Here is a 26,573-nt window from a genome sequence, read left to right on the forward strand (position 1 = left end):
ACTGCTTAAGAATAAAAAATGGCTTTATCTACAGAGCCTACAATCTACAAACTTTATTAACTGGATGAAGACTAATCTACTTTCAGACTTAAATCAATTAGCCTACCTGAAACTTTAAGCCCAGAAAATGTAAAAACTTGTTATTTATACTTTGAATATGGTATTTTTTTTCAACAGGTAGCCTAATTCAATAATTAGGATTTTAAAGTTAGGTTGAGGATGATGCAGGCATAAAAAGTAGCTTACATTTTTGGTCCTTCTCTTCCTATTTTTTTCAAAATAAATACAGATATATAATATTTTCTTTTCGTAAGGTGACATGCTAGAACAAGATAAAAAAAATATTTGTGTTTTGGACAATTAATTCTTGCCCCCCTCCTTAAAATTTCTTCATAGGGCCATAATAATTTAATAAATAATATTCAGTAAGAGTTAAAATTGTAGAAACAATGCAAATATGGGGAATACATGTAGTACCAGTAGCCTACTGGTCATAAAGAGACATGCTACTATAATAATTTTGAATTCATAATAGGCTATGCATAATAATCTAGGGTTAAAAAACAATATACAGTTGATTAAAATTAAGTAAGACAATAACATTCTACTTTAACTAATTTTGGTTATCTTGTTAGGTTAGGCTAAAAAACTCCAAATTTCAGGGATGGCTCTACAGGCTAAAAATAAGGGTCAATATTTACCAAATCATATAAATGAGTTGGGAATAAAGTGAATGCACCATTTGATTCCTTTTTTTATACTGATTACGAATATAACAATCATTTCTATTGGAAATGAATTTTAGCCCCCCCCCATATATATGCCAACTCAGGTTATATATTTCTACATTAGGGGAGGATATGAAAGTAAAGTTTAAACTTACCTCCCATTTACATCAGAAATAAAATTTGCCCCCCCCCAATGTATAAATATATACCCTGAATTGGCATATATAGGGGGGGGGGGCTAAAATTCATTTCATATAGAAATGATTGTTATATTTGTAATCAGCATAAAAAAAGGCATTGAATGGTGCATTCACTTTATTTGAAACTCAATACTATGATTTGGTAAATATTGACCAAAATATGTCCCAGGAAGCTATTTCAAAGTACCTACCTCCACTACTTCTCCCTCTAGAGTGTATGACATTATATGACCTTAAAATGTATGTGTGTCATTAAAATTAAACTGTGGAAAATATATATTCTTCATGAATTAAGCATCACACAATCTTTTTCAGCTACGCAACTTCGCTTAATTCAATTTTATAGAGTTTTAAAGATATGCACACATTTCCTAAATCATGAAAAAAAAACAACATTGATTTGCCTTAAAATTTTGTTCAAATAACAGGAATTACATTTCCAGAACTAAGGTCAAAAAAAAAATATATAGATCACTGAAAATTAAGGTAAAATGTGGCTTGGTCAAAATTTCAATAGGTATAGACCTGTCATGCAGACACATTTCAGGACCCTATAGAGGGAGAAACAGTGGAGGTATGTATTTCAAATACCTTCCTGGGACATATTTTAGCCTGTAGACCCATCCCTGAAAGTTTCATATTCCTAACCTAACCCCTTTTGAAGATAGCCAAAAGTACCTAAAGTAGAATTTTTCCATAATCTAAGCTATATATTATATGGTTTTTATTAAAATTAATTAAGATCAAACACTTGAAATTATTAGTTTATTGACTTACCTACAAGGACCTCATTTTGGAAATACCAATTATCCTATTTGGATGAGTATATCCTTTTAGTGTTTCAGTTTTATTCACAGATTAACAGAAAGCTGATTTTCTTCTGATTCTAAAAATGTAACTTTTATTGTTTGATGTTTGTTCTATAAATCATAAATATTAGACTAAATATATTTTTTCCTTGTCAAAAGAGACCACATTTTTCATTTATGCTGACAAATTATTGGTGAAAATTTGACCAAGAAGGCAGAGTTCTTGTTACTGCTCTCACATTGCATCATGATGTAGTGAAATAGGGGTGGTCCAAAAACCCATTGCTGTTTTCTGGAATGCTAATGAAAAGTGGTCTTTCCCAGAAAAAGGTCTTTTACCCTAGTTAACATATTTTCCAGGGGGAGCATCTTTATCGTCACTATTTTTACTGTTGTACAATTATTTTTTACAAAATTGTGTAAAATAAACATTTCATTGTATTTTTCTGTTTTCAATTATTCTATATAGGGAAGTTAAACACCATCAATGCTATCTACCAAAATGATAACTTGGCTAATATTAATAAATTTAGGTTAGGTTAGATTTGCTAGGTGGCTCTTGAGGTTTGGTCTTACAAACCTTGTATTTGGGCTCATTAAATTTGATAATCAGAAGTTCCAGTGCCCTTTTTAAGATTATAAAGTGACTAGAGGACAACCACTGCTACCCATATTCTTTTCCGCTATTGTTAGGGAGGGGGGAAATGCTTCAAAATTTGCATTTAATGCCAAAACATGCTTGAGTAATGAGTAACAATATACCCTAAAACCAGCAGAAATTATTCTATATAGGATGGGCGCTGCCCCTTCCTCCTCTTTACCCCCCCCCCTTTTGGAAGCTTTGGAGGATGCTCAGTGGATTGGAAATTGAGAATTCTAGTCCTTTTTTTTTAGTTGAAAGGGATTGGACACCAACCAGCCCCTATTCTAAAACTATTTTTCATATCTGGTCTTTTTGTTACCCCTCATGGCATCTGATTGACATTTGGATGTACCTATTTTCTACTTTCTCTGTTGCTGCTCAATTTTATGTTTTTGGGAATTTTATGTAAGGTTGGTATTTTCCATAGGGACAGAATGTTCTGGGAGAATTATCTGCTATAGAATAATTTGTGTGTGTGTGGAGGGGGGGGGTAATGCTGGCCCCTAGTAAATTCAGAAAAGTTTTGATGGATCTGTTTTAGTGATTTTTTCCTCAGAAGGGAACATTTTAAAACTATGGAAATTACATTTAAAATTCACAAATGTTTTATTAAATCTTTTCTAAAAGAACCTCACTTTTCACCCCCTCCCCCCCCTGCGGTAAAAACCCTGAATTATATATATATATATATATATATATATATATATATATATATATATATATATATATATATATATATATATATATATATATATATATATATATATATATATATATATATATATATATATATATATATATATATATATATATATATATATATATATATATATATATATATATATATATATATATATATATATATATATATATATATATATATATATATATTTGTGTGTGTGTGGAGGGGGGGGGGTAATGCTGGCCCCCAGTAAATTCAGAAAAGTTTTGATGGATCTGTTTTAGTGTTTTTTTTTCTCAGAAGGGAACATTTTAAAACTATGGAAACTACATTTAAAATTCACAAATGTTTTATTAAATCTTTTCTAAAAGAACCTCACTTTTTCACCCCCTCCCTCCCCTGTGGTAAAAACCCTGAATTATATGTATATATATATATATATATATATATATATATATATATATATATATATATATATATATATATATATATGTATATCATCGGTACTTTTCAGTTAGCTGGTACAAACGCAAGATAGATGCTAAATGAAAGTAGTCAAACGGGTATCAGTCAATAGAGAATTGGATCGCATAGCGTGATTTGTCATCGCGTTCACAATATTTAAACTATTGTTCTTTGGGGTTTAGGGGGGGATGTATCTAGGTTAGGTTACGTATTTAATGTATACTATGTTTTACCACTCCCCCCACCCCCTAATGTGCAAGATATAGCCCAATATGTTTCTAAAATATCATAGTTTCATCATTATTTGTTTTATTTCATTAGCATTAACCGAACCTAATTTCTCGCGTGTGTACCAGTTAATTGACAAGTACCTTATCATCTTATAATCGCTCATTTAAAAAGAATTAGCTTTTATTATTATTTTCCATTTATTATTATTTTCATTAGCAGAAATTAACATACGTTGGGCGCAAAACCCCTATGCCTTCCCAAGGCCAGAAGAAAAATTTGCACTTTACTGAAAAAAATATAAATGTTTTTACTTTTATAACTTTAATAAATCAAGTGATATTAATATTTTGATTACTAAATATCATATGTATATTAAACTGACAATGCACGTTCATTCGTATTTTTTCAGTAAAGTGCAAATTTGTCCTGGCCTTGGGAAGGCATAGCGGTTTTGCGCCCAACTTATGTTAATTTCTGTTCGTTTTGAGTTTGATTCGGTTATTTATTGTAATTTCTGTTCGTTTTGGGTTTCAATTACTTATCGATGCTGATTTGTGGTAATTTCACGCTTGGTAGATTATTTGATTTTATATTTGCTCATAATTGGTTTAACGTAGTTCTTTACGTTCGATTGAAAAGCTTTCATTTATGAAAATGTTTTTTTAATTAATTTCTGTTCGATTTATAATTAAATAATTTTTTCAGGTAAAAATAAAATAATACTTCAAATGTGTTTGTTTTTAAGACTTTGTAGTTTGACCTGCTATTTTTAGCCTTGAGAAAAGTTTTCAGCTATTTTTAACAACACTGTTAAAAATTGTATTGTTTGTTTAATACTGTACTGTTTAATTTAGTTTCATACCTCCTATAGTTGACCTGAAATGGAAAAATGGACACCATTAGCAAAAAAATCGGTTTACTTTCTTTGATAGCTTGTTTACACTTACGCTATTTTGATTTGGTTAAATTCCAATAACAAAAGTAGCCCATAATGTTTGAACATAATGCCTTCAGTCATTCTTGGGTTACAGCAGAGATTCCGTATGATTATGTAGCTTTATCAAAGTGAATTTTGATTTAATCTTAAGGGAACATTTAGCTTTTAAAAATACTGGGCAATTGAGAGGGTGTGCGGAGATGGTTGGGACTGGAAAGGAGATTGGTTGCCCTCCAAGCACTTTTTACTTTTAAAAGGGCAACAGCTCTTTCTATTTTCATTTATATAAGCCCCTTTCGAAGTTCCTGCGACTGCTCATTCAATCTAAAATGCCCCGCTCTAAACAACAACAACAACAAAAAATATAACTAATCACTTTCGAAGATTGTAAAGGGCCCTATCCCTTTAAATTTCAAACTAGAAGAGCCCTTTTTGAAGCTTTTACGACAATAACTTCTTTAAAAACATTATATTCCCCCAGTGCATAACTTAAACTCCTTTCCCGGAGTGTTGAGGGGGAGTGTCCTCCTCAGACACGTATTTTCTATCTAGAAATTAAAAAGCCTACGCTGAACAAAATGGCTATCTCAAAATGTTGATTGGATGTGTTTGGGCGCAGGATGGGCGTGGGGGCGCTAGGTGCCCTCCAATCAATTTCAACTATTAAAAAGGGCAGTAGCCCTTTGAATTTCCAATCGAATGAGGAGCCTTTTTTAAAGTTTCTACGACAATGCCTTCTATAAAAACCTTAAAAGCCCCCAGGACATAACTTAAAACCCTTGCCCTGAGGGTTGTGGGGGAGTCTCCTCCTCAGAAACATATTTTCTATCTGAAATTCAACTACGCTGAACAAAATGGCTATCTCAAAAACTTTAAATGGATGTGTTTGGGGGAATGATGGATGCGGGAGAGGGGGGGCTAGTTAACCTTCAATCACTTTCGACTATTAAAAAGGGCACTAGCTTTTTGAATTTCAAATTGAAAGAGCCCCTTTTTGAAGTTTCTATGGCAACTAATTTTTTAAAAATCAGATATACCCCCATGGTATAACTAGAAACCCTTGCTTTAAAAGTTTTGGGGGAGTGTCCTCCTCAAAAACATATTTTCTATCTGGAAATAAAACAGACTACACTGAACAAAATGGCTATCTCAAAATTTTGATTGGATGTGTTTGGAGGAATGATGGGCGTGGGGGGGCTAGTTGTCCTCCAATCGCTGTCGACTACTAAAAAGAGAATTAGCCCCTTGAAAATTCCAGCTGAATGAGCCTGTTTTGTAGTTTCTACGACAACGCCTTCTATAAAAACCCTATGTGCCCCCAGAGCATAACTTAAAACCATTACAAATGAAACTCAGAGAGGAAAGAAAACAAAATGAAAAATAAAATAAAAAAGGGTGAAAAAACGAGGGTTTTTTCAGCCAGTGGCGAACCTTGAAGCAGAAGAAATAAGCAAATATTTTGACACGGACCCCCCCCCCCCCAAGTCATCCTCCTTGCTAAACAAAAAAGAAGAAAAAGAAAGAAAAAAAAAACGAAAATCTAACTTTTCCAAGTTTACCTGACCACGAAAGAAAAGACATTGGGTCTTGGTTTTGATGAGGGAAGTGATGGATGTTGGGGGGGGGGGGCTAGTTGTCCTCCAATCACTTTCAACTATTAAAAACGGCACTAGACCTTCGAATTTCCAATTGATTGAGCCTGTTTTGAAGTTTCTACGACAACACCTTATATAAAAACCCTATATCCCCCCAGGGCATAACTTAAAATCCTTGCCCTGAGTGTTGTGGGGGAGTTTCCTCCTCAAAAGATTATTTTCTATTTGTACATCAGCGAGCCGACGCTGAACAAAATTGTTACCTCACATTTTTGATTGGAGGTCTTGGTGGGACTGTGGGGTGTGGGGGGCTAGGTGCCCTCCAATCACTGTCGACAATTAACTAGGGCCCTTTCCCTTTAAATTTCAAATCGAATGACCATGTTTTGAAGTTTCTACGACAAAGCCTTCTATAAAAACCTTATATGCCCCCAGGGTATAATTGAAAACCCTAGCCCTGGGGGTTGTGGTGAATTGTCCTCCTAAATTTTTGTTTTCTATTTGGAAATCATCTACTCTGAACAAAATGGCTCTCTCAAATTTTTATTGGATGTGTCTGGGGAAATGATGGGCGTGGGGGGGGGGCTAGTTACGTCCTCTAATTTATTTTGTCTTTCCTCTATCTATATTTTGTTATTTAACATTAATCTCAGGCATTATTTGGGGGTGGTTCCGGGAATTAGTTAAACCAGAAGTGATCTTAAAAACAGATAGATATTAATTTAGGATATATGGATGGATTTCGAAATATTAAAAAGAAGACGCACTAAAAAAATAAACATTTCTTTGTTATGCGCAGAACCTGTAAAGCTTTCACAATGTGAATACTGTTCCACTCCAAAATATTTCCCACCAGGATCATAATTAGCCATATTGTTTATCGGATTTTATGTATTCCAGTTGCTGGTTATTCATATCCTATTTAAGATTTGCCAGGTTTTAAAAGCCTTTTCTCTCCTTATTTCAAGTTATTATTCATAACTAGCCTATTTTACTGAGACTATTTTCCAACAGCAAGATTTGCCTTTGAGATTTAACTCTTAATAATTAAAATAAAATCGAAATCAGAAATGTTTCGTAAGGGACCTTGGGCTATATAAGAAAATTTTGAAAAAAGAGATAATGTAGTTCTTTTGGATGTTAGTGTGTAAAATCCTATGCGAAAACATTTTCGGAAGTCATACAGTTGTTTTAATTTAAACAGAGGAGTGTAACTGTGCGACCCCAGAGTCCTTTAAACGTTAGAATAGTTTATATACTCCAGGGTTTAGATCCTAATGATGAATGAATTGTGAAGAATTGGATACCAATTTCTAGATAAGGTCGGATATGTGATTTATAAAAATCCAAAATAGCTTTAGTGAGGCATCCTCATTTTCTTCCAGCTGGTATCTTTGGAACACCTAGTCTCCGAACGATCATGAACTTCAAAGAATTTATATCTGCATGCCACAATACTTTAGAATCTATAGATAGGCCAAATAGCTTTACTGATTTGCAATATGAAATTTCACTAGAGAAAAAGTTAGGTGAATTGGGAGGATCTCTTGAGCTTCACTTGAAACTAATAGCAATTAGTAAATATAAAAGCAATTAGTAAATATAATGGCTTCGGTTTTACTATTCGAAATTGGAAAGCCAAAAGCTGAAGAGAATCTCTCAACTAATCTTATATCCTATTGAATACGGCTTTGAAGAAGTGCAATATCCTTTCTGGACTTCCAAATAATCAGACCGTCTGCGTAAAGGCCAAACAATAAACGATATAGTTGAAATTCTGAAACATACCATTTGAATGGAAGGGAACTCAAAGTCCTTCGTCGAGGAAGACCTCGAGTAATTGGTCTCATCTCTCCCTTATTGTCACTAACATGAACATAAAAACTTTTGAACATTAAAAGCTGGAGCTGGAACATTGAACATTAAAAGCTGGTAAAACAGATATAGGTCGGTAAGATTTGGGACCACCAGATGGCTAAGAAGGTTTTAAATCAGGGAAGACCCGGGTAATCTTCCAAGCATCTGGGAACTTTTAACCAGCTCAAAACATATTTCGAATCAGGCGCCTAAGAATACTATTATAATTCTTATTGTCCGTGTCGAACTCCGTGTAGGACGTGGGTGACCTAAAAAAAAAACTTTAGCTTAATTACTTGAATTGAATAGTTGTAAAATGGCTTTAAAACTGCTTGAAAAAGGGGGAAAAGGCATGAGGAAAAGATACAAATGACTGAAAATTGAGGTAAAACGTGGTTTTGGTCTAAATTTCAATAGGTAATAGACCTGTCACGCAGGAAAATTTCAGGACCCTCTAGAGAGAGACGGAGTGGAGGTATGTATTTAAAAATACCTTCCTAGGACATACTATAGCCTGTAGACTCATCCCTGAAATTTTCAGTTTCTTAACCTCGCCCTATCTAACATTGCCAAAAGTAGCTAAAGTACAATTTTTCCATATTCTATTGTATAGGCCTACATTAATATGGTTTTTATTAAAATTATCCCTTACCAAAAAGCTGAAATTTTTAATTTATTGATTTAGCTAGAGTGACCTCTTTTTGGAAATGCCAATTACTATGCTTGGATGTATATATCCTTTCAGTTTTTCGGTTTTGTTCAAATACTAATAGAAATCTGATTATCTTCCGATTCTAAAAATGTAACTTTTATTGCTCAATGTTCATTCCATAAATAAAGAATATTAGGCTAAACATAATTTTTTCTTTTCAATTGCTTGTCAAAAGAGACCTCATTTTTCATTTATGCTGAAAAATTATTGATAAAAATTTGACCAAGAAGGCAGAGTTCTTGTTACTGCTCTCACATTGCATCATGCTGTTGTGAAATAGGGGTGGTCCAAAAACCCTTTGCTATTTTCTAGAATGCCAATGAAAAGTGGTCTTTCCCAGAAAAAGGTTTTTTACCCTAATTAACATATTTTCCAGAGGGAGCATCTTTATCATCACTATTTTCACTGTTGTACAATTATTTTTCACAAAATTGTGTAAAATAAACATTTTATCGTATTTTTCTCTATTCAATTATTCTATATCAGGAAGTTAAACACCATCACTGCCATCTACCAAAAGAATAACTAGGCTAATGTTAATAAATAGGTTAATGTTAACTAATTTAGGCTAGGTTAGATTAGCTAGATGGCTCTTGAGTGCTTGTTTTAAAACAATTTTTATCACTTGGAGAAAAGAAAAAATGTTGTAAAATCTGATTGTAAAACTGGAAAAACAAAGAAAATAGTGAGGATAAAGGTGTTCCACTTGCATAATACATTAACTAGACTTATTTTGCATATTATGAAGTGAGAACAGTTTTTTTTAATATGTCTCCTTATGACTAATAGGCAACTGGTCGTAAATAAATGACAAATATGGCTGACCAATGACTGATGCAAATTATAAAGAAAGGATTTCATCCAGTAAATTATAAAGAATTGCAAGTCACAAACAGGGCTTAAAAGAAGAAATCACCATGACAACCTGAAAAAAACATTAAAAACCATAAATGTGCTGAAAGTAGTTATTAATCCATGTAGAGTCTTAAAACCATAACATACAACTCAAACTATATTTCCCCTGCACCGGGGCATCCCACGCCTCTTTCCCTTAGAGGGGGGCGGGGAACTTCATAGACTTTACTGAATCGATACTATACCATGTTTCTGCCAAATTTTTCTACAGAAATCTGGAATTTTGCATAACTTATGCTAATTTTGCAAAAATTTTGCTTAAAACTTTAGTGAATGTCAAAAAAATAAGGGGGGGGGGAGACATTTTAAATTGAGTTATGCAATCGATTGATTGAATAATTTACAAAAGTTGAACATTAAAAATGTATAATAACAGGAGAAAATTTGATAATGTGATGAACAAGACCATTTTGAGCATTATATAACAATAATTTAAATGTTTTTCTGTTTTTTTTTAGTATATTATACATTCATTGACTAATAGAAACACAATAAGTTGTATAAGCTCTTTTAATATGTTGGTCTGTTTCTTCATTGTGTTGACACTACTTCAACCTTGATAAAGGTTAGAGTTTTATATAAAGTTTTTGGAAAGTTTCATATATTCATATAAAGAAATTGGAAGTTCCACTTTCTGGCAGACTTGGACTAGTCTTTTTTCTTATGGGGGCAAATATAGCCCCCACTGCCCCTTGCTACACCACCACTACTGAAAATATTACAAGTTTGATCCATAAATAATGCAATTTTAGCATGTTTTGCTGCTCCCTGGACATGCCACTCAGGTCACTTAATCCTGAATTATATATATATATATATATATATATATATATATATATATATATATATATATATATATATATATATATATATATATATATATATATATATATATATATATATATATATATATATATATATATATATATATATATATATATATATATATATATATATATATATATATATGAATTTTTTTGTGGAGGGGGGATGCTGGCCCCCAGTAAATTCAGACAAGTGTTGATGAATCGGTCTTAGTAGTTTTTTCCTCAGAAGGGAACATTTTAAAATTAATGAAACTAATTTTAAAATTTATAAATGCTTGATTAAATCTTTTCTAAAACAACCTCACTTTTTCATCCCCTCTCCCCCCCTCCCTTTATGGTAAAAATAAATCCTGAATTATATATATATATATATATATATATATATATAATAATAATAATAATAATAATAATATAGATTTATTACCTGCCAAAACTGTAAAAGATACAATGGGCGGCAGAGTATAAAAAAGTGAAAAAAAAAGCAAAAAGAAAAAAAAAGACAAACAACAAAGTACGGTTTAACACTAATATATACAATGAAATGGGCCCTCAACATCGACATTCAAATAACACATTCAACTCGAGTCTGTCCCTGAAGAGTTACCCGAGGATGACCTAGAGTCATGAACTTTTTATGAAAACTCGCTACTCTGACAGGAACTGCCAAGGCAGGGTCTATCAATCCAAATCTACTGATCAAATACCAGTTTTTGGACCATGGTGGTAGTCCAAGCAGATACTTAGCGTATTTAAAATAAAACGTACGCAACTTTTTCTTCTCTGTCTGTATGAAGCAATTCCGAAACGGAGAGATGTAGAGAAAATTCGGTAAAGCAAATGCATTATACAATCGGGCTAAAATATCACGACTAAATCTCGCCTTGCTCAGGACAAGCTTTCCATATGCAGAACGAACTTTTCTAAGGGTATCAGCGATAATAAGTACGCGTGTGGCCTTGAGTGACGTACCGATCGGGACTCCAAGGTAAGTAAGTGATGGAACAGGTTTGATTTCCGTATCATCTAGCATAACGCATATGTCCTCAGTCGACACTTTATAATGGAAAAATAACAATTCAGTTTTCGATGGATTAAATGTATTGCTGACACGAGCATATTCTACCTTTAATGAACTAAAACAACTCTTTATTCCATTCAGGGTTCTACTAATGTTTAAAATGTTGTCGGCATAACCTATGAGCGACACATCAATCCCACATAAAATACACGTTGTTGGTACTTCATGTTGCACTTCGATTACGGAATTATTGAATAAATCTGGTGAATTTACTGCTCCTTGCCTAATACCCTTATTCACTGGTATATCAATTTCTAAAAGCATATCACAATCCCAACCAGGACACTTTATCCTAACACGAAGATTACTATACATTGAATCAAGGGGTCCGATTACCGAATTTTTTACGCCTCTCTCTTCTGCAGAGAGTAAAATATGTTCGTGGATAGACGAATCAAAAGTACGGGCAAGATTATGGGCTGCTAAAACTAAAGAATCATTGTCATTCTCAGCGTCAGTCAGTATAGACACCAGCGAGTAAAGGGCATGATCACATCCAAGTGATCGCTGGAACTCAAATTGGTGTGGGGGAACCGAGCACTTGCTTCTAATTTCGTCACGAATCAGAAGCTCAAATAGTTTATATAGTGTAGTCGACACAGTAATCGGCCAATATGAAGAGTACTGGGAGGGAGGCTTCCCTGGTTTGAGAATAGGTGTTATTACACCAATGCAAAAGGTATCCGGGACGATACCTCAGGTAACGATAATTTGGAATAATAATAATACATGTTCAAGAAGTTGTTCACTACCATAGAGTAAATGTTGCCCACAAATTTTATCGAAGCCTCTCAAAAATTACTTATTTAGTTTTTTCAGGCATTCACGTATTACACTTCTATTAACTACCATGTTCTCTTTCGGTAATTTTAGCATTTCCTCTAGCTCACTCCGGTAAGAATTCCGTAGCGCTTGGTCAGGACTTTTGAACTGATCGGTGAAGTAAGTATTCCAGGCCTCTTTTGTTGGAAGGGGGACCTCAGAGGTCGATTCTTTGGGCTCCACTAAATTCCGCCAAAGGAGTTTGGGATCGGACTTGCTTTTCTTGCTGTATTCGTCAATTATGTCTCTACGGTGCTTAGACAAGGCTTTGGCAAAGGCACGTTTAGTATGATTCTTCACTTTCCAGACTTGCCCAAATCTTGGCTTACCACTGTCACACCATAGGAGAAACCAGAACTTTTCAGTCTTGAATGTTTCGTTTAAATTTACGTGAGTGAACCATCCTCTAATGTCAGTGTTCACTCGAATTATTCAAACTTGTCCGGCTGCTGATTTGGCAACTAAAGGGTATGATATATAGATGTAGAGTAAATTTTCTGAAGAATTTTCTGCTCTTCAACCGGGAGGTCACAGTTGGACATCAGCAGCAGGAAGGAGACTAAGATCTTTTCAAGAATGCTATTAAACACTTGTTGATACTGTTGGATTGCAGCATCATCGAGCTTCCAATCTTGCACAACTTTGAGCTTTGGAGCTGCGCTTTTTTTTACTTCAGAGAATGGGCAAGCGAAACTCAAGGATATAGGTAAGTGATCGCTAAGTGTACCACCCATCAGTACCGACACAGATTTGTTCTGGACATTGAATGATGTAACAACATGGTCGAGATTAGATACTGAGCCACTGTTATGACAATAACTGAAGTTTTTTTCTTTATCCACAACCTTGAAGCCATCTGGTAAGACTCCTAAAGCTATTTGTGTTCTGGGACTGTCAGTGTCAGTAAGGTCGCAGTTGAAGTCGCCAATAATTAAATAGTCATGACCCGACTGCTTTATTCTCAACACACATTTAGCAAGTTTCTCGTAGGATAGGTTGAATTTTCTCTCTGATCGATCATTCTTGTAATTAGTAGGAAGGTAAACACAGATCAGAACAATACCATAGACATCCACTGCGATAAAACTGTCTTGCTGCTCGACAAGTTTGGCGGAGATGTGATCTTTAATTACAATAGCAATGCCTCCAGATGGCCTTCCTCTACAGCTTGATTTCGCTTCTCTAATAAAGAACCGATGCTTGTCAGAGAACTTGATACAATCCAAGCTATCCTTGCTTAAGAAGTGTTCTTGTATGCAAACTATGTCATGATCCTTGGCAAATTGTTTAATAATTGGCACCTTATCACGCATATTTCCGTTCATATTCCAAGATATTACTTTAAGAGATGAAATGGTGGCTCTTGTCATTGCGGTTTCTTCATTGCTTTCAGGACTTCGGGACAACGGATGCTATAACAGGGGTGCTTATCGGACTTGCACAGTGCGCACCGAATAGGATTTTCGCAAGGATGCTCCTTTTTTGAAGCATGCCCTTCTTCGCCACATCTAGCGCAACGTTTAGAGTTTTCACATTTCGACGCTAGGTGTCCATAGTTTTGACAGTTGAAGCACCGGCGTGGGACATTAATAAACTCATCAATATGAATTCTTTCGTATCCTATCAAGGGCGGGTTCCACATTGCATGTTGCAGATCACTTTTAAGGGAAATCTGCAGTTTGAAGGACCTGGTTGCTCGGATTTGCTTTGCTTTAATACCATTTGGGACCACGGCTAATAGAGCATCAGCATCAATTTCCGTAGGTACAAGTCTACCTATACCAGAAAAGGTAGGAGTTTTCATTTTGGGGTCCAAAGTCGCATTATCATCGTTTAGAATAGCAACACTCAGTTTTTCGGCCGCTTGTTTGTCTTTCAGGTTTATATGCCATTCAGTTTGGGTTTGCTTCAGCTCACCAACATGATCTGTAATGCTTGAATCGTTGTTACATAGTTTGTTAATAAAAGCTTTTCTCCCAGCAGCGGAAGGTGGCGGGTTTGCCGGCTTCTTAAGAATGACAGCATAGGTGGAACTTGTCGGTGCTTGTGTTGGCAGGCTATGCGTTGTTGAGTCCTTATTTCGGGTAATCAGTGAATCTAACTTCGTATTCATCTCGTTAATGTTTCTGGTAACAAATTCGCTAATTTAGCTACCACAAGAGGGGATCATTTGGGGCTTGGCAATGACAAAAGTCGGTAGCTCCACATTTTTTAGATCACATTCTTTTAAGATTTTCATTATGTTGAGAACATTTTCACTTTCAATATGTTTTATGGAGGGGCGTACGTTTGGATGAACAATAGAGTAGATGCGGATTTTAGCCTCCTTGATCGATTCTTTCCCAAAGAAGTCGGTGCACGTCTTAGCTATCTCATCTTTCGGCAAACCACTGAGCATTGGTCTTAGCACATAGTTCAGTACAGCATTCCAGACCAATTTTTTTGGAGTGGTCATCTTGGCCAAGGAAGAAGTCGCTCGTAAAATATTCACCGGCAATGTCGCTCGGCAAAAATTTCAAAATTGTCACCGGCAACCCTGCGCACGGGAGAAATTCTTTGGAGCTTTTACGTCAAGGAAAACGAGGGAAGCATCGAGCCCCGCTACCTATTCCCCGGAATTTAAGAGTCAAAGGACCCGGCAGGTACCTCTACGGCCGTTGCAACAGGTGCTCTCCCCTCTTCTGCTCGTTTTCCTCCCCCCAAAAAAAAACAAATCCCGCTAATACAATAAAATCCTGGTTTGTGCCTTGACCTCTAGATGGCGCTCCGATGTAGGCCTTTGTAAGAGCGGTGTACCTTAGGTGAATGAAACAGGAATGATTTCGATGCGGAAGAAAAGTGCTTAAAGTTGTTATTGTTTGGCGTTGTAGAGATACTGGAAATTTTGGTTAATGGTGGGTATTTTAATTTTGAACAACAGAGAACCGTGGCCTGAAGACGTTTCTTAACTCTAGCATCAGATCTTCACTTAATTGTAGGTAAAATTCGCTATTCAAAGACTCTGTATATATAAATCATAATATGAACGCTCTCTTAAATCCGCTATTAAGAATTATGATAGATGACGCTGTTTTGCTTCCAAGCAAAGAGCATAAATTAGTAATAATGTTATAAGGCAACTCCAATTAAATAAATCTAGTCTTCAACACAAATTATATGAGAAGAATTGAAAACTATGTTTCCTTACTGTTCCTGGGATCACAGATTCCAAATCGAGCACAACCTTGGTTAAAGAATCAAACTATTTCCATATAAATTTAACTTATTTCAAACTTGGTAATTTATTTGCTTCCACTAATTAGAAAGTTACTATATATTTATATATATATATATTTATATATTTGCACTGGGAGCTCAGGGTGTGTATGCCAGTCCCCAGCTCAGGTACACAGTAGGAGTTTATATATTGGTCCTCATTGTCACTTCTCTTCTAATCATGGTCTCATCTTTATGTCATGGTGGATCCACATGTTTCATACCTCCACCCTGAGAAAATTGCAGTTTCTTTCTTAACGTTTAGGCCTATTTAGATTGTTTGTGGCCAGAAATGTCAATATACTAGTTTTGAAGAAAAAGAAAAAAAAACTGTTTTGAGGTAATATTTTACCCAAAATATCTTGGTAATATTTTACCAAGGTATAATATTTCCTTCTTACTTGGTATAATATTTCCTTCTTCTTCAGTTCCATTTTTGACTCATTCTGATTTTTGCTGTCCCTTGTCATCTTACTGCAAAATTATTTGCTCTTCCCTTTATTTTTATACCTTATGATACTTGCTTTCTTGCTATTACTTATAATTCTTGCTGCCACTTATCTTCTAACCACATGTTTCTTTATTCTTATTCTAGCATATCTTTTAACTACATATTTCTTTGTTCTTCACTTTAATTTTTATTTGCTTTTCTTCTTATTGTCACATGTCTCGTACATACATATCTCTTTTTTTTTCACTTTTGTTCTTGATGTGTTGTGGTTGTTGCTGAAGCAAGTATTCTAACTGTATATTTCTCTTTTCTTCATTTTTGCTTATCAATACCTAATGTAATTTTTCTATACCCGTTGCCTCTATTGCTCAGATTGTTCTTATCACATTTGATGGTCTATGTTGTTGCTATGTCCTCTAGGCATTATGAAAACTGCATAAAACACCTGCTGCAAATTGACGCAGTACACTTTGTGTTTTATACTTAGCTATGTTCCTTTTGTAATGCTGCATGCATCCTATATTTAAAAAACAATATGATAACTCCTGAAGGGGATGTAGTTTATTCTCTTATATGACCATATGAAGAAATATGTAAAGATGTCCTCATGAGTATATTTAGAAATAATCTCATAAATATGACCTCACTCACATGATTTTTCTTTCGAAATTGAAGCTCCGAGCAAAGTTTATTAAAGTCTTGATCTAATTAGGCTGTTTTTGCAGGCCAAAAAATCCTAAGATACCAATTTTACAAAATTATTTTTACAAGCCCTGAATTTTGCCATTTGAATTTTACTGAATTTTACTTGCAGTTATTTATATTCTACACCTTATATTTTAATTTTGTTTTTCATTTTCAATTATGACTTGTAATTATGGTTTTGCAACTATTCACACTGTATATTGCTTTGTTCTTCATGGGCTAGGTTATTCATTTGTCTTCTAGGTACTTTGAAAAATGAATAAAATACTTTTTGTAAAAGGTCTGGAAATACTTTTTATTTCATACTCATCTATTGTTAACGTTAAATTTCGCATGCATTAAAACACTGAAAATGATACAACCAATACTGAGACAGATATGATAGATGTGGTTGAAATTTGCTCATAAATATGTCACTGACCTGATTTTCCCCCCCAAAACTAAAGCTCTTAAAAATTTTTTTAAAAATCAAAAGCTTTAATTCATTGGAAATTTTTCTTTTTTTTTTTTTTTTTACGCATTTTAAAATATTGGGGGACATATGGGTTTGGTTTATCTTAAGTAGGTTGCTAAAAGAAGGTTGGAAGGGCACCATTGAAAAGGTTGGACAACCAACTTCTGGTGAATTATTTGAAGCCATTTTAAAGGGTTTCAGGCTAAAGGGTCTTGATCTAATTAGATCGTTTTTGCAGGCCAGAAAATCCCAGGATACCAATTTTCCAAAATTGTTTTGACAAGCCCTGAATTTTGCTGTTTGAATTCTGCTGAATTTTACTTGCTGTTATTTATGTTATAACCTGATATTTCAATTCTGTTTTTCATTTTCAATTATCACTTGTAATTATGGTTTTCAAGTATTCACACCGCATATGCTTTGTTCTTTATGTGCTAGTTTATTCATCTGTCTTCCAGGTACTGTGAAACTGCATAAAACACCTTTTGCAAAGTCTCATAATACTTTGTATTTCATACTTATCTCTGTTTCATGTGTAAATTCGTCTACATTAAAACACAAAAAAATGATACAACCACTACAGAGACAAATATGACATATGCTGTTGAAATATTCTCATAAATATGATGTCACTGACGTGATTTTTTCCCCCAAAACTAAAGCTCTTAGCAATTTTTTTTCAAACTCAAAAGCTTTACTGCATAGCACTTTTTTTTTTTTTTTTTTTTGAAGGCTGGAAGGGCACCATTGAAAAAGTTGGACAACCAACTTCTGGTGAATTATTTGAAGCCATTTTAAAGGGTTTCAGGCTATTTCAATATATGTGAAGATAGATAGATAGATATTTTATTTATGAAATATACATAACGCTATAAAATAGACTGTGCACATGCCTAGTGGCATAAATGAGTAAATTAAAAATTAAAAAAAATTATCAAACAACGTTCGCAATTTAAATGAAAAAAAAAAATAAACAAAAAAAAACAAAAACAAGCCTCTTGGAAAACTGCCCAAATACAAACAAGGTAAATAAAACCAAAGTCAACTTTCAGAGATAAACTTCCTCACCATTCTGCAAAACTGCTGGTAATCAGCGCACTCTCCAATATCCAGGGGAATATAATTCCTTGCCTTTGGGCTAATATGCCTCAAACTAAATTCTGCTCTAGTGGTTTGCCTAAACTTGTGTACGAAATGAACCTGAGTGATGTCGGATATGAATGGTGTTACAAGTTAAGACGGAAAATTCCTCGGTGTGTAAAGCTAACTTACCAAAACTGTAAGTTTGACATATCTGGCATATTGCAATGAAAGGATGTTGATGTAAAGAAAAATTCAAGCTGATTACCAAAGATGAGCTACAGAAGAACTATTATCAACTTGAAAAACTATCATCATTGATATATTTTGCCATATTTGAAGGGGTTTATAAACTTAAGGAAAAGTTGAAGCTCACCCTGAAACACGATATAGAAAAAAAGGGTAGATCATAGAAAAGTAAATTGATTGAAATATATTAACCGGAAAAACATGGCAGAGACGGCTCATAATCCCAACATTCCTAGAGACTTTTACCCATAGAGTTTTAACATGTTCATGGAACAACAAATTTTCATCAAAAATTATTCCAAGATATCTAAACTGTTGTACCCGTTTCAATTCCACATTATTTAAATAAAGAGAAAATCATCTGAATTGACTGAAGCAACTCGTAAAAATAGCATATACTGGCATTTCCTTTCATTTAATAAAAGAAGGTTTTAACATTGACACTATGAAGTAGTTGATATAGTATTTTGGATGTTCAAGAAAGCTGTTTTTAAATCTGAATGGGGCGAAAAAATCACAGCATCATACGCAAAAATAACAATTATTTCATACAGAATGAAACTCAGGCAAATCATTAATAAAGAATAGAAATAGGGTAGGACCCAAAACAGAGCCCCGAGAAACCCCACAATTTACGGAAAATGACTTAGATCGGATTCCATTTTTACTATCATGGCATTCAATTTTTCTTTCAGCAGGGTAAGATGCAAAAAAATTAAAAGATTTTGAAGAAATTCCATATTTTTTTAGTTTATTTAGTGAAAGACGGTGATCCACTGAGTCAAACGCCTTGGCCATCTCTAAGAATATAGCCAGGGCGCCCTGACCAGTGTCCCGTGAATTATTTATTCCAATTAAAAGGTGATGTATCGCCAGTTCTGCTAATTTTTCCTTTAATGAATCCATACCGCAAAGGATGCAATATTTTATTATTGCATAAATAATTTTGAAGTTGTTTATGAGCAATTTTTTCCAAAATTTTACTAAGAACAGATAACAGTGAAATTCCTCTATAATTTAAAGGATCCCACGCTAATTTTTTTCCAAAGTTACCCGATCAAAATTTTGAGATAGCCATTTTGTTCAGCATGGTTGAAAACACAATAAATATGTCTTAAAAGGGCTTAATCCACCGACGGCCCTGGGGGGGGGCTGATATGTATGAATTTTACCCAATGTTTACATATGGTATTGGTTATTTGGAAGTCTAAAGACGTATTTAGGTTGGATTTTTTCTGGTAGGAGGGGGGGGGGAGGTCATGGTTCTGTTGGAGAATCTTTTCATGGAGGAAATTTTCATGGGCGAAGGGACATTGCTATTAAGGGGTTGCCGTATTTCCAAGCATTATTTAAAAAAAAAATGATCAGGAATTAAATAAAAAAATAAGTTTTTCAACTAAAAGTAAGGAGCAACATCAAAACTTAAAACGAACAGAAATTATTACGTATATTATTGGGTTCGCCCCCTAGTCAATACCTCGCTCTTTAAGCCAAAGATTTTTGAGAAATTTCATAAGAGCTATTTATTCTAATTAGCGGCCTTTGTGATTAAGGGATCATTTTTAAAGAATTGGAACAAAATTCCAACTTGACGTAAAGATCAAGGTATTGACTAGGGTGCAAACCCTGTAATATATATATTTAAAATATGAATATATAATTTCTTTACGTAAGTTAATTCGTAAGTTATGTATATTTATTACTAATAAAGACGTTTGTAAATAAAATTAAACAACTTTCGAAAAAGCCATTTAACCAAATAAATTTAAAATTAATATGCAAATTTTGTTTTAATTATTCATGTATGGTGAGCCAAAATCAAAACCTTAATTCAAAAACGTTCAAAAAAGTAAATAAAAAAAAATTAACTGAAAGCAAGGAGAAGCGTTAAAACTTAAAACGAATAGAAATTATTCCGTATAGCTAGTAGAAATTATTCAGGAGAGCTGTCCTCTCCTCAACGCCTCGCTCTTTACGCTAAAGTTATACTCTTTCTCACAACGCTACTTTTTGCAACGATAAAAACTGTAGCGTAAAGAGTGAGACGTTGAGGAGGGGACAGTTTTTTTCGTATACAGAATAATTTCTGTTCATTTTTAGATTTAATGTTGCTTCTTATTTTCAGTTAACCTTAACTTAAAAACTAGTTTTTTTTTATTTACTACATAATAGGCCTACCCTTTGTTGTGTTTTATGCAATTAAATAATAAATAAAGATTTCACTACAGGAATTAAACCAAATTTTTCAATCTAACAGTGCTGGGCTTGGCGAGTTTAATAAAAGAATACAGCTAACAGAACAAGCTAAAAGCAGTATTTTCCTTTTTTACCGTGAAAGGTTACTGTAAAATAAAATAAACAATTGTACTTTAAAAATAGTTACATCAAAAGACTATTTTTAATCTCTGTATCCTCTTCTTAAAATTGATAATCAGATTTTTATCGTCTTTGACTGCTGGAGGAGTTGAAGCGTTCTTCCAACTGTGTTAAGACAAGATATGCTTTGTGGTTGTTAAGAGTTATTACTAGCCATCAATCATTCTATGTTTTGTATTTTAGGACTTTCCTGACTTAAATCTGTGTTGTATTCAGTTGTTGATGATTCTATAATATTTCTCATAATTTTCATTAACGCCGTTCCAAGATCTTTCATGGACTTGCCACAAATTGCGAAAATGGCTAATATCATCACAGTTTCTGAGGATTCTTTCATCAAGAACGGTAATTCTAAACAGTAAAATTTTCTGTTACAGAAAAAAAGTTAGTTTTAGTGCTTTTATTTGAATTGTTTGGAGGCAATTTCAGTTCAAGCCGGCTGTTAAACGGAGGACCGCCACTATGTGATCTTATTAATAGTATTATTTGAGATTTCTTCAGCAGATTTGTCCTAGAGGGCCAAATAAATATGGATAGTGGCTCAGATTTATTTTTTTAAAGTATTTGTGTGTGTGTGTGTTTTATTTATATGCAATGTATTATTAAAACCGATCTGAATTGAATTGTAAAAAGAGAAGCTACTTTACTCAGAAAATAATCGTACCCTTTTATTATCCTTTCTAATTAAGTGGTCCTAAGAAAAAAAATTAAACTGCATATGTTTTAGGATCAAACTGTTACCAGGTCAGGGGTAATATAAGTGGCTTCTTTTGTGCCACAAAAAATTTTTAAATTTAGATTTTTAGCTTTTATTTTTAAGTTTGGTGAGTCAAGCAATGATCACGTAGCTATTTTTCTGTCACTCTTCTCTACTGTGTTGATATAACTAATAATGCGTTAACACCAAATCAGGGATAGTCCCGGGGATTTAGATGATAATATCAAGTTATACTACGTTGAAGAGATCAATAAAATTTGCTTACTTCGGATATTCAGTGTTTGGATAGTATAGTTTGGAGTTCTTTATTTGAGACTTAAAGCTGAAAATTCTAAGATATTGCTTCTGGTTCTTCGTGATTGTTAAGGATATAAAATCTTTATTTTTTGGTTGTACTGTTTTTATTAAACATTTAATTTATATTTATCACGTTATCATAGTTTTACAATTATACAGATCTTATCTATATTCTATCTATTTTTTTGTAAGAATTCCAGGTTTTTTTTTTTGTCCTATGTTAGTAAACTTTGCTGAGTATTTCAGGTTTTCTTTTGCTTTATAAAAAGGAAATTTTAAAAACGATTTGAGAAAAAACCTGTATAGGCTATACATTTAATTTTTTGTATGTATATAATGTCTGTATATTTACATTTTTACACGTAACTAAAAAGAAAAAGCAGTTGCATTTGTTTAGTAAGCTTTACGATTAAAATTTTTATATGTCTGTTTAATTTAAATTTTGTTTTAGAATTGGAACTCGCTTTAACGCGTGACCAAGAAAAGCCCTTTCAAGTTCCAAATCTTCTTTTGTCACCAAAACTTGAAGATGTTCCCTTGTTGAGCTTGCATAGTATTTCAGGACTATTTAAATTTGAATACGACACCCAGGAATTGCAACCCAAATTTTACAACAATGAAGGTACAGATGAAACTTTGTATTTTTGGTGATTTATATGTATTAGATATTAATTTATTAGATAAAAAAGGACAATGAGACTTAATCTTAAGATGCAATTTTTGTTTATATTTTTCCGATCTGGAGGAGATTGCTAAAATACAATTGTTGTCTTTGATGAACTTTTATAAATTTCCACTTGAAAGTTTGCAGGTTTAATTCTTTTCAAAAGGCTTGATAATAAGCCTTAAAACTACAATTCTATACGAATTTTTTAATCCATAAATAAAGTGGATATTTCTCTTCAAGTTAAGAGATAAAGAAATAAGTCGGTCTATTATTTTGATTTCAGGGTGAATTTTAAAGAAGCAGAAAATTGGCTGTTATTGTATGAGCGGCCTAATTAAAATCTTTAATATAGAATATGTATTCACTGAGAACACTAGATTCAAACTAAAATACAGAATTCATTTTGTGCAGATGAAGTCAAGAGTTTTTTGTCTGTTTAGGAACGAGTTTTTTTAAATATTTAGCTAGGAGAAATATTTAGCTAGAAGACTCATTGGATTTAAAAAAAAAAGATGAAAGTTACGCTTTCCTCATAGAGATGAATCATTTTAATACAAATTGAAAAACGATGAAAAAAAATCGAAACGAAAAATCAGAGTTCGTTTTAATGGTTACCAAACAAAAGTGTTTTATGCCTGTAAGTACAGGATGATGAGCTCTTAAAAGTTTCGCTTTCAATCACCAGTTATCAGTCATAGCCTAAATATTGTCTTATTTAACAACTCGCTTATAGCCGATGAACTGTGAATTAAAACAAAGTATTTATTTTTCACACTTCAATAGAAATTTTGAGCCTGAAATATGTGCATGGTCTCTATAAAAAAAAGTAAAACACAGCAAATAAATCTGCTCGCAATTTACTCCAGCCTGACTCTTTGTTAAAAAGGAAATTTTTTTTAACGATTCAAAAGTACCCGAATACTGATGGTGGTGGCATTATGTGCGGCCCGATTACCCTGAATTTCTTTTTTTTGTTCTTGTTACATCTCTTCTAGTTACAATAATCCTAATATTTGTCGCAATATTTCCTCTCATTCACTTATGGTTTGATTTATCAACCAAGGCATACTTTTTGATCTTTTAAGGTTTTATTTTCTCTTTTTCGTTGCAATAGAATAACTAATTTTATAAGCTAATATAAGTATCAAAATAAATCTCACCTTATATAATATAAGTCTCACCTAATACAAGCATCAACATGAAAGAGAAAAGAGGTATTGAAAATAAAATTAGCTGTCCTATTGGAATCTATTGAAGGATATAGTGTTTTTTTCTGATTTTAACTCTGTAGACTTTCAAAACACTTTGAAAGACATGTCTTTATTGTCAGTTTCAAGAGTTTTTATTTTTTTTTTTACTTGTTGACTCTGTTGACTTTTGAAATTTTATGACCCACTTCACCACAGGTATCTTGACTTAACCTATAGGGAAATACGTCACTAGTTGTTTCAAAGAATCCATCCCCAAGTGCTATATTAATTTTGTGGGTATCAGAATCTGGAGGAAGATGTTTAGCATGTAATAAAACAAGTTTGAAAAGTCACTTTCAAAGTAAAAAGGAAAAAAAATTGAAAATTCATCAAAGAATTCATAAAAAGAAAAAGACATATAAATGTGATTTATGTGACAAGTCCTTTTCTCAAATGCAGAATTTGAAGTTGCACATAAGAGTGCATACGGGTGAAAAACCGATTAAGTGTGACGTTTGTGATAAGACTTTTTCTACATCACAATATTTGAAAACCCATAAGAGTGTGCATACGGGTGAAAAAACGTTTAAGTGTGATATTTGTGAAAGAATCTTATCTACAGCACAAAATTTGAACACCCATAAAAGAGTGCATACGGGTGAAAAACCGTTTAAGTGTGATATCTGTGATAAAACCTTTTCTCGAGCATCAAATTTGAGTACCCATAAACGTATGCATCCGTGTGAGAGGCAGTGTAAGTCCGACTTTTTTTATGAAACTTTGTATTAAGCAAACAATTTAAGCGCCCATAAAAGAATGCATATAAGTGAGAAACGATTCCGGTATGATGTATGTGATCAAACATTTTCTCAATCTGCAAATTTTAGCACCCATAAAAGAGTGCATACGGGTGAAAAACCGTTTAAGTGTGAAGTTTGTGATCAAACCTTTTCTCAAGCAGCACATTTGAAATCCCATGAAAGAGTGCATACGGGTGAAAAACCGTTTAGGTGTGATGTTTTTGACCAAACCTTTTCTCATTTAGCAAGTTTGAACACACATCAAAGAATGCATACTGGTGAGAAACCGTTTAAGTGTGATGTTTGCGCAAAAACATTTTCTCAATCATCAAATTTTAACACCCATAAGAGAGTGCGCACAGCTAAGAAACCCCGTTTAAATGTGATTTCTGTGACCAAACATTTTTTTATGCAGCAGATATGAACACACTTAACAGAGTGCAAACGTGTGAAATGCCGTTTAGGAGTGACGTTGGGGAAAAGATCTTTTCCGAGGCACAAAATTTAAACGCCCATAAAAGAGTGCATACGGGTGAAAAACCGTTTAAGTGTGACGTTTGTGGCCAAACTTTTTCTCTAGCATCACATTTGAACACCCATAAAAGAACGCATACGGGTGAGAAACCGTTCAAGCGTGATGTTTTTGAAACTTTTTGTCAATCATCACATAACTGTAAGAAACTGTAAACTGTAAGAAACTGTATAAATGTGATGTATGTGACCAAACCTTTTCTCGAGCAGGAAATTTGACCAAGCACCAAAGAGGGCATATGAGTGAGTAGACAGTTACATGTTATGCATGCGAGAAGTGTTTTTGCAAGTTTGCAGTTTGAATACATATCAAAGACTGCGTACAGGTGAGAAAGCTTTCATATGTGATGTGTGTGGAAAAACTTTTGTGATTTTTAGCAATTTTACTGGCATTAAACAGTGCTTACAGGAGTTTTGGACGATTGTTGTACAACAAAACCTTTGGAACAAAAGTAATTTTTATTAAAAAAAGAAAACTTGATGAAGAATTAAAACTGTTCCACTTTGGCTAATTCTCACATTTAAATTAGCACTTTGGACATTTATATAGTTTTTTGTGTTTTTTTGTGTTTTTTTTTTCGCAAGTGAAGCTTGTATTTTATACAATGAAGAATGTGGAAGAAATACAATTTTCCGAAAAAAATACTCTTAAAATGATAATCTCGGAAGAAACAGATGTTTACATTGTACAAAACTGAAATGCATAATAATTAGGATTTTTAAGCAACCAAAAATAATGAAAATAGTGAAATAAAATATTAAATCTTAAACAAAGCTTAAAGCCTTAACTTAGCAAGAACTACCTCGAATTGCTCCGACATGTTGTTCTTTTGTTTCATTAATCAAAAAACCTTTTTGCACAAAGTAAGTTTTTCAAAAAAAAAGTAAAGAACATCATTAAACCAAAAATGAAGAAAAATAGAATCAAATAATTTACCAAGCATACAACTACCACAAATTAGTTTCAATAAATAAATAAAACTCAAAACAAACAGAAATTAGAATAAATCAAACTCAAAACGGACAGAAATTAATCCGAGTAGGGTTCTAAACCCTATGCTTTCTAAAAGCCAGAATATAATTTGTATTTTACTGAAAAAAATTCAAATGAATTTACTGAAAAAAATGTGCATTGTCAGTTTAATATGCATATGCTGATATTAGTTCCTTAAAACCCTAATTAATTTTTGATTTCTTAAAGCTAAATAAGTGAAAACAGTTAAAAGAATTTTTGGTTTAATGGTGTTCTTTACTTTTTTTAAACTTATTTTTTGCAAAAAGTTTTTGGACCATCCGTTC

General features: G+C 33.3%; 1 protein-coding gene across 2 annotated transcripts in view; it reads left to right on the forward strand.

Moving 5' to 3' along the window:
• The window catches only part of LOC148948148 (uncharacterized), a 374,053-nt gene that overhangs the window by 77,660 nt on the left and 269,820 nt on the right, over nt 1-26,573 (forward strand). Inside the window, exon 3 of one of the 2 annotated variants that reach the window (XM_089095709.1) lies at nt 21,301-21,416. In XM_089095709.1, the coding sequence (XP_088951835.1) occupies nt 21,347-21,416 (70 nt within the window). In that variant the 5' untranslated portion in view covers nt 21,301-21,346. Of the gene's footprint in view, nt 1-21,257; nt 21,417-26,573 lie in introns of those variants that run through there. The other variant, XM_089095710.1, reaches the window with a different exon arrangement.

The sequence above is a fragment of the Artemia sp. Qi Xiang Cuo genome, chromosome 10 (assembly GCF_049724085.1).
Source record: "Artemia sp. Qi Xiang Cuo chromosome 10, ASM4972408v1, whole genome shotgun sequence".
NCBI lineage: Eukaryota > Metazoa > Arthropoda > Branchiopoda > Anostraca > Artemiidae > Artemia > Artemia sp. Qi Xiang Cuo.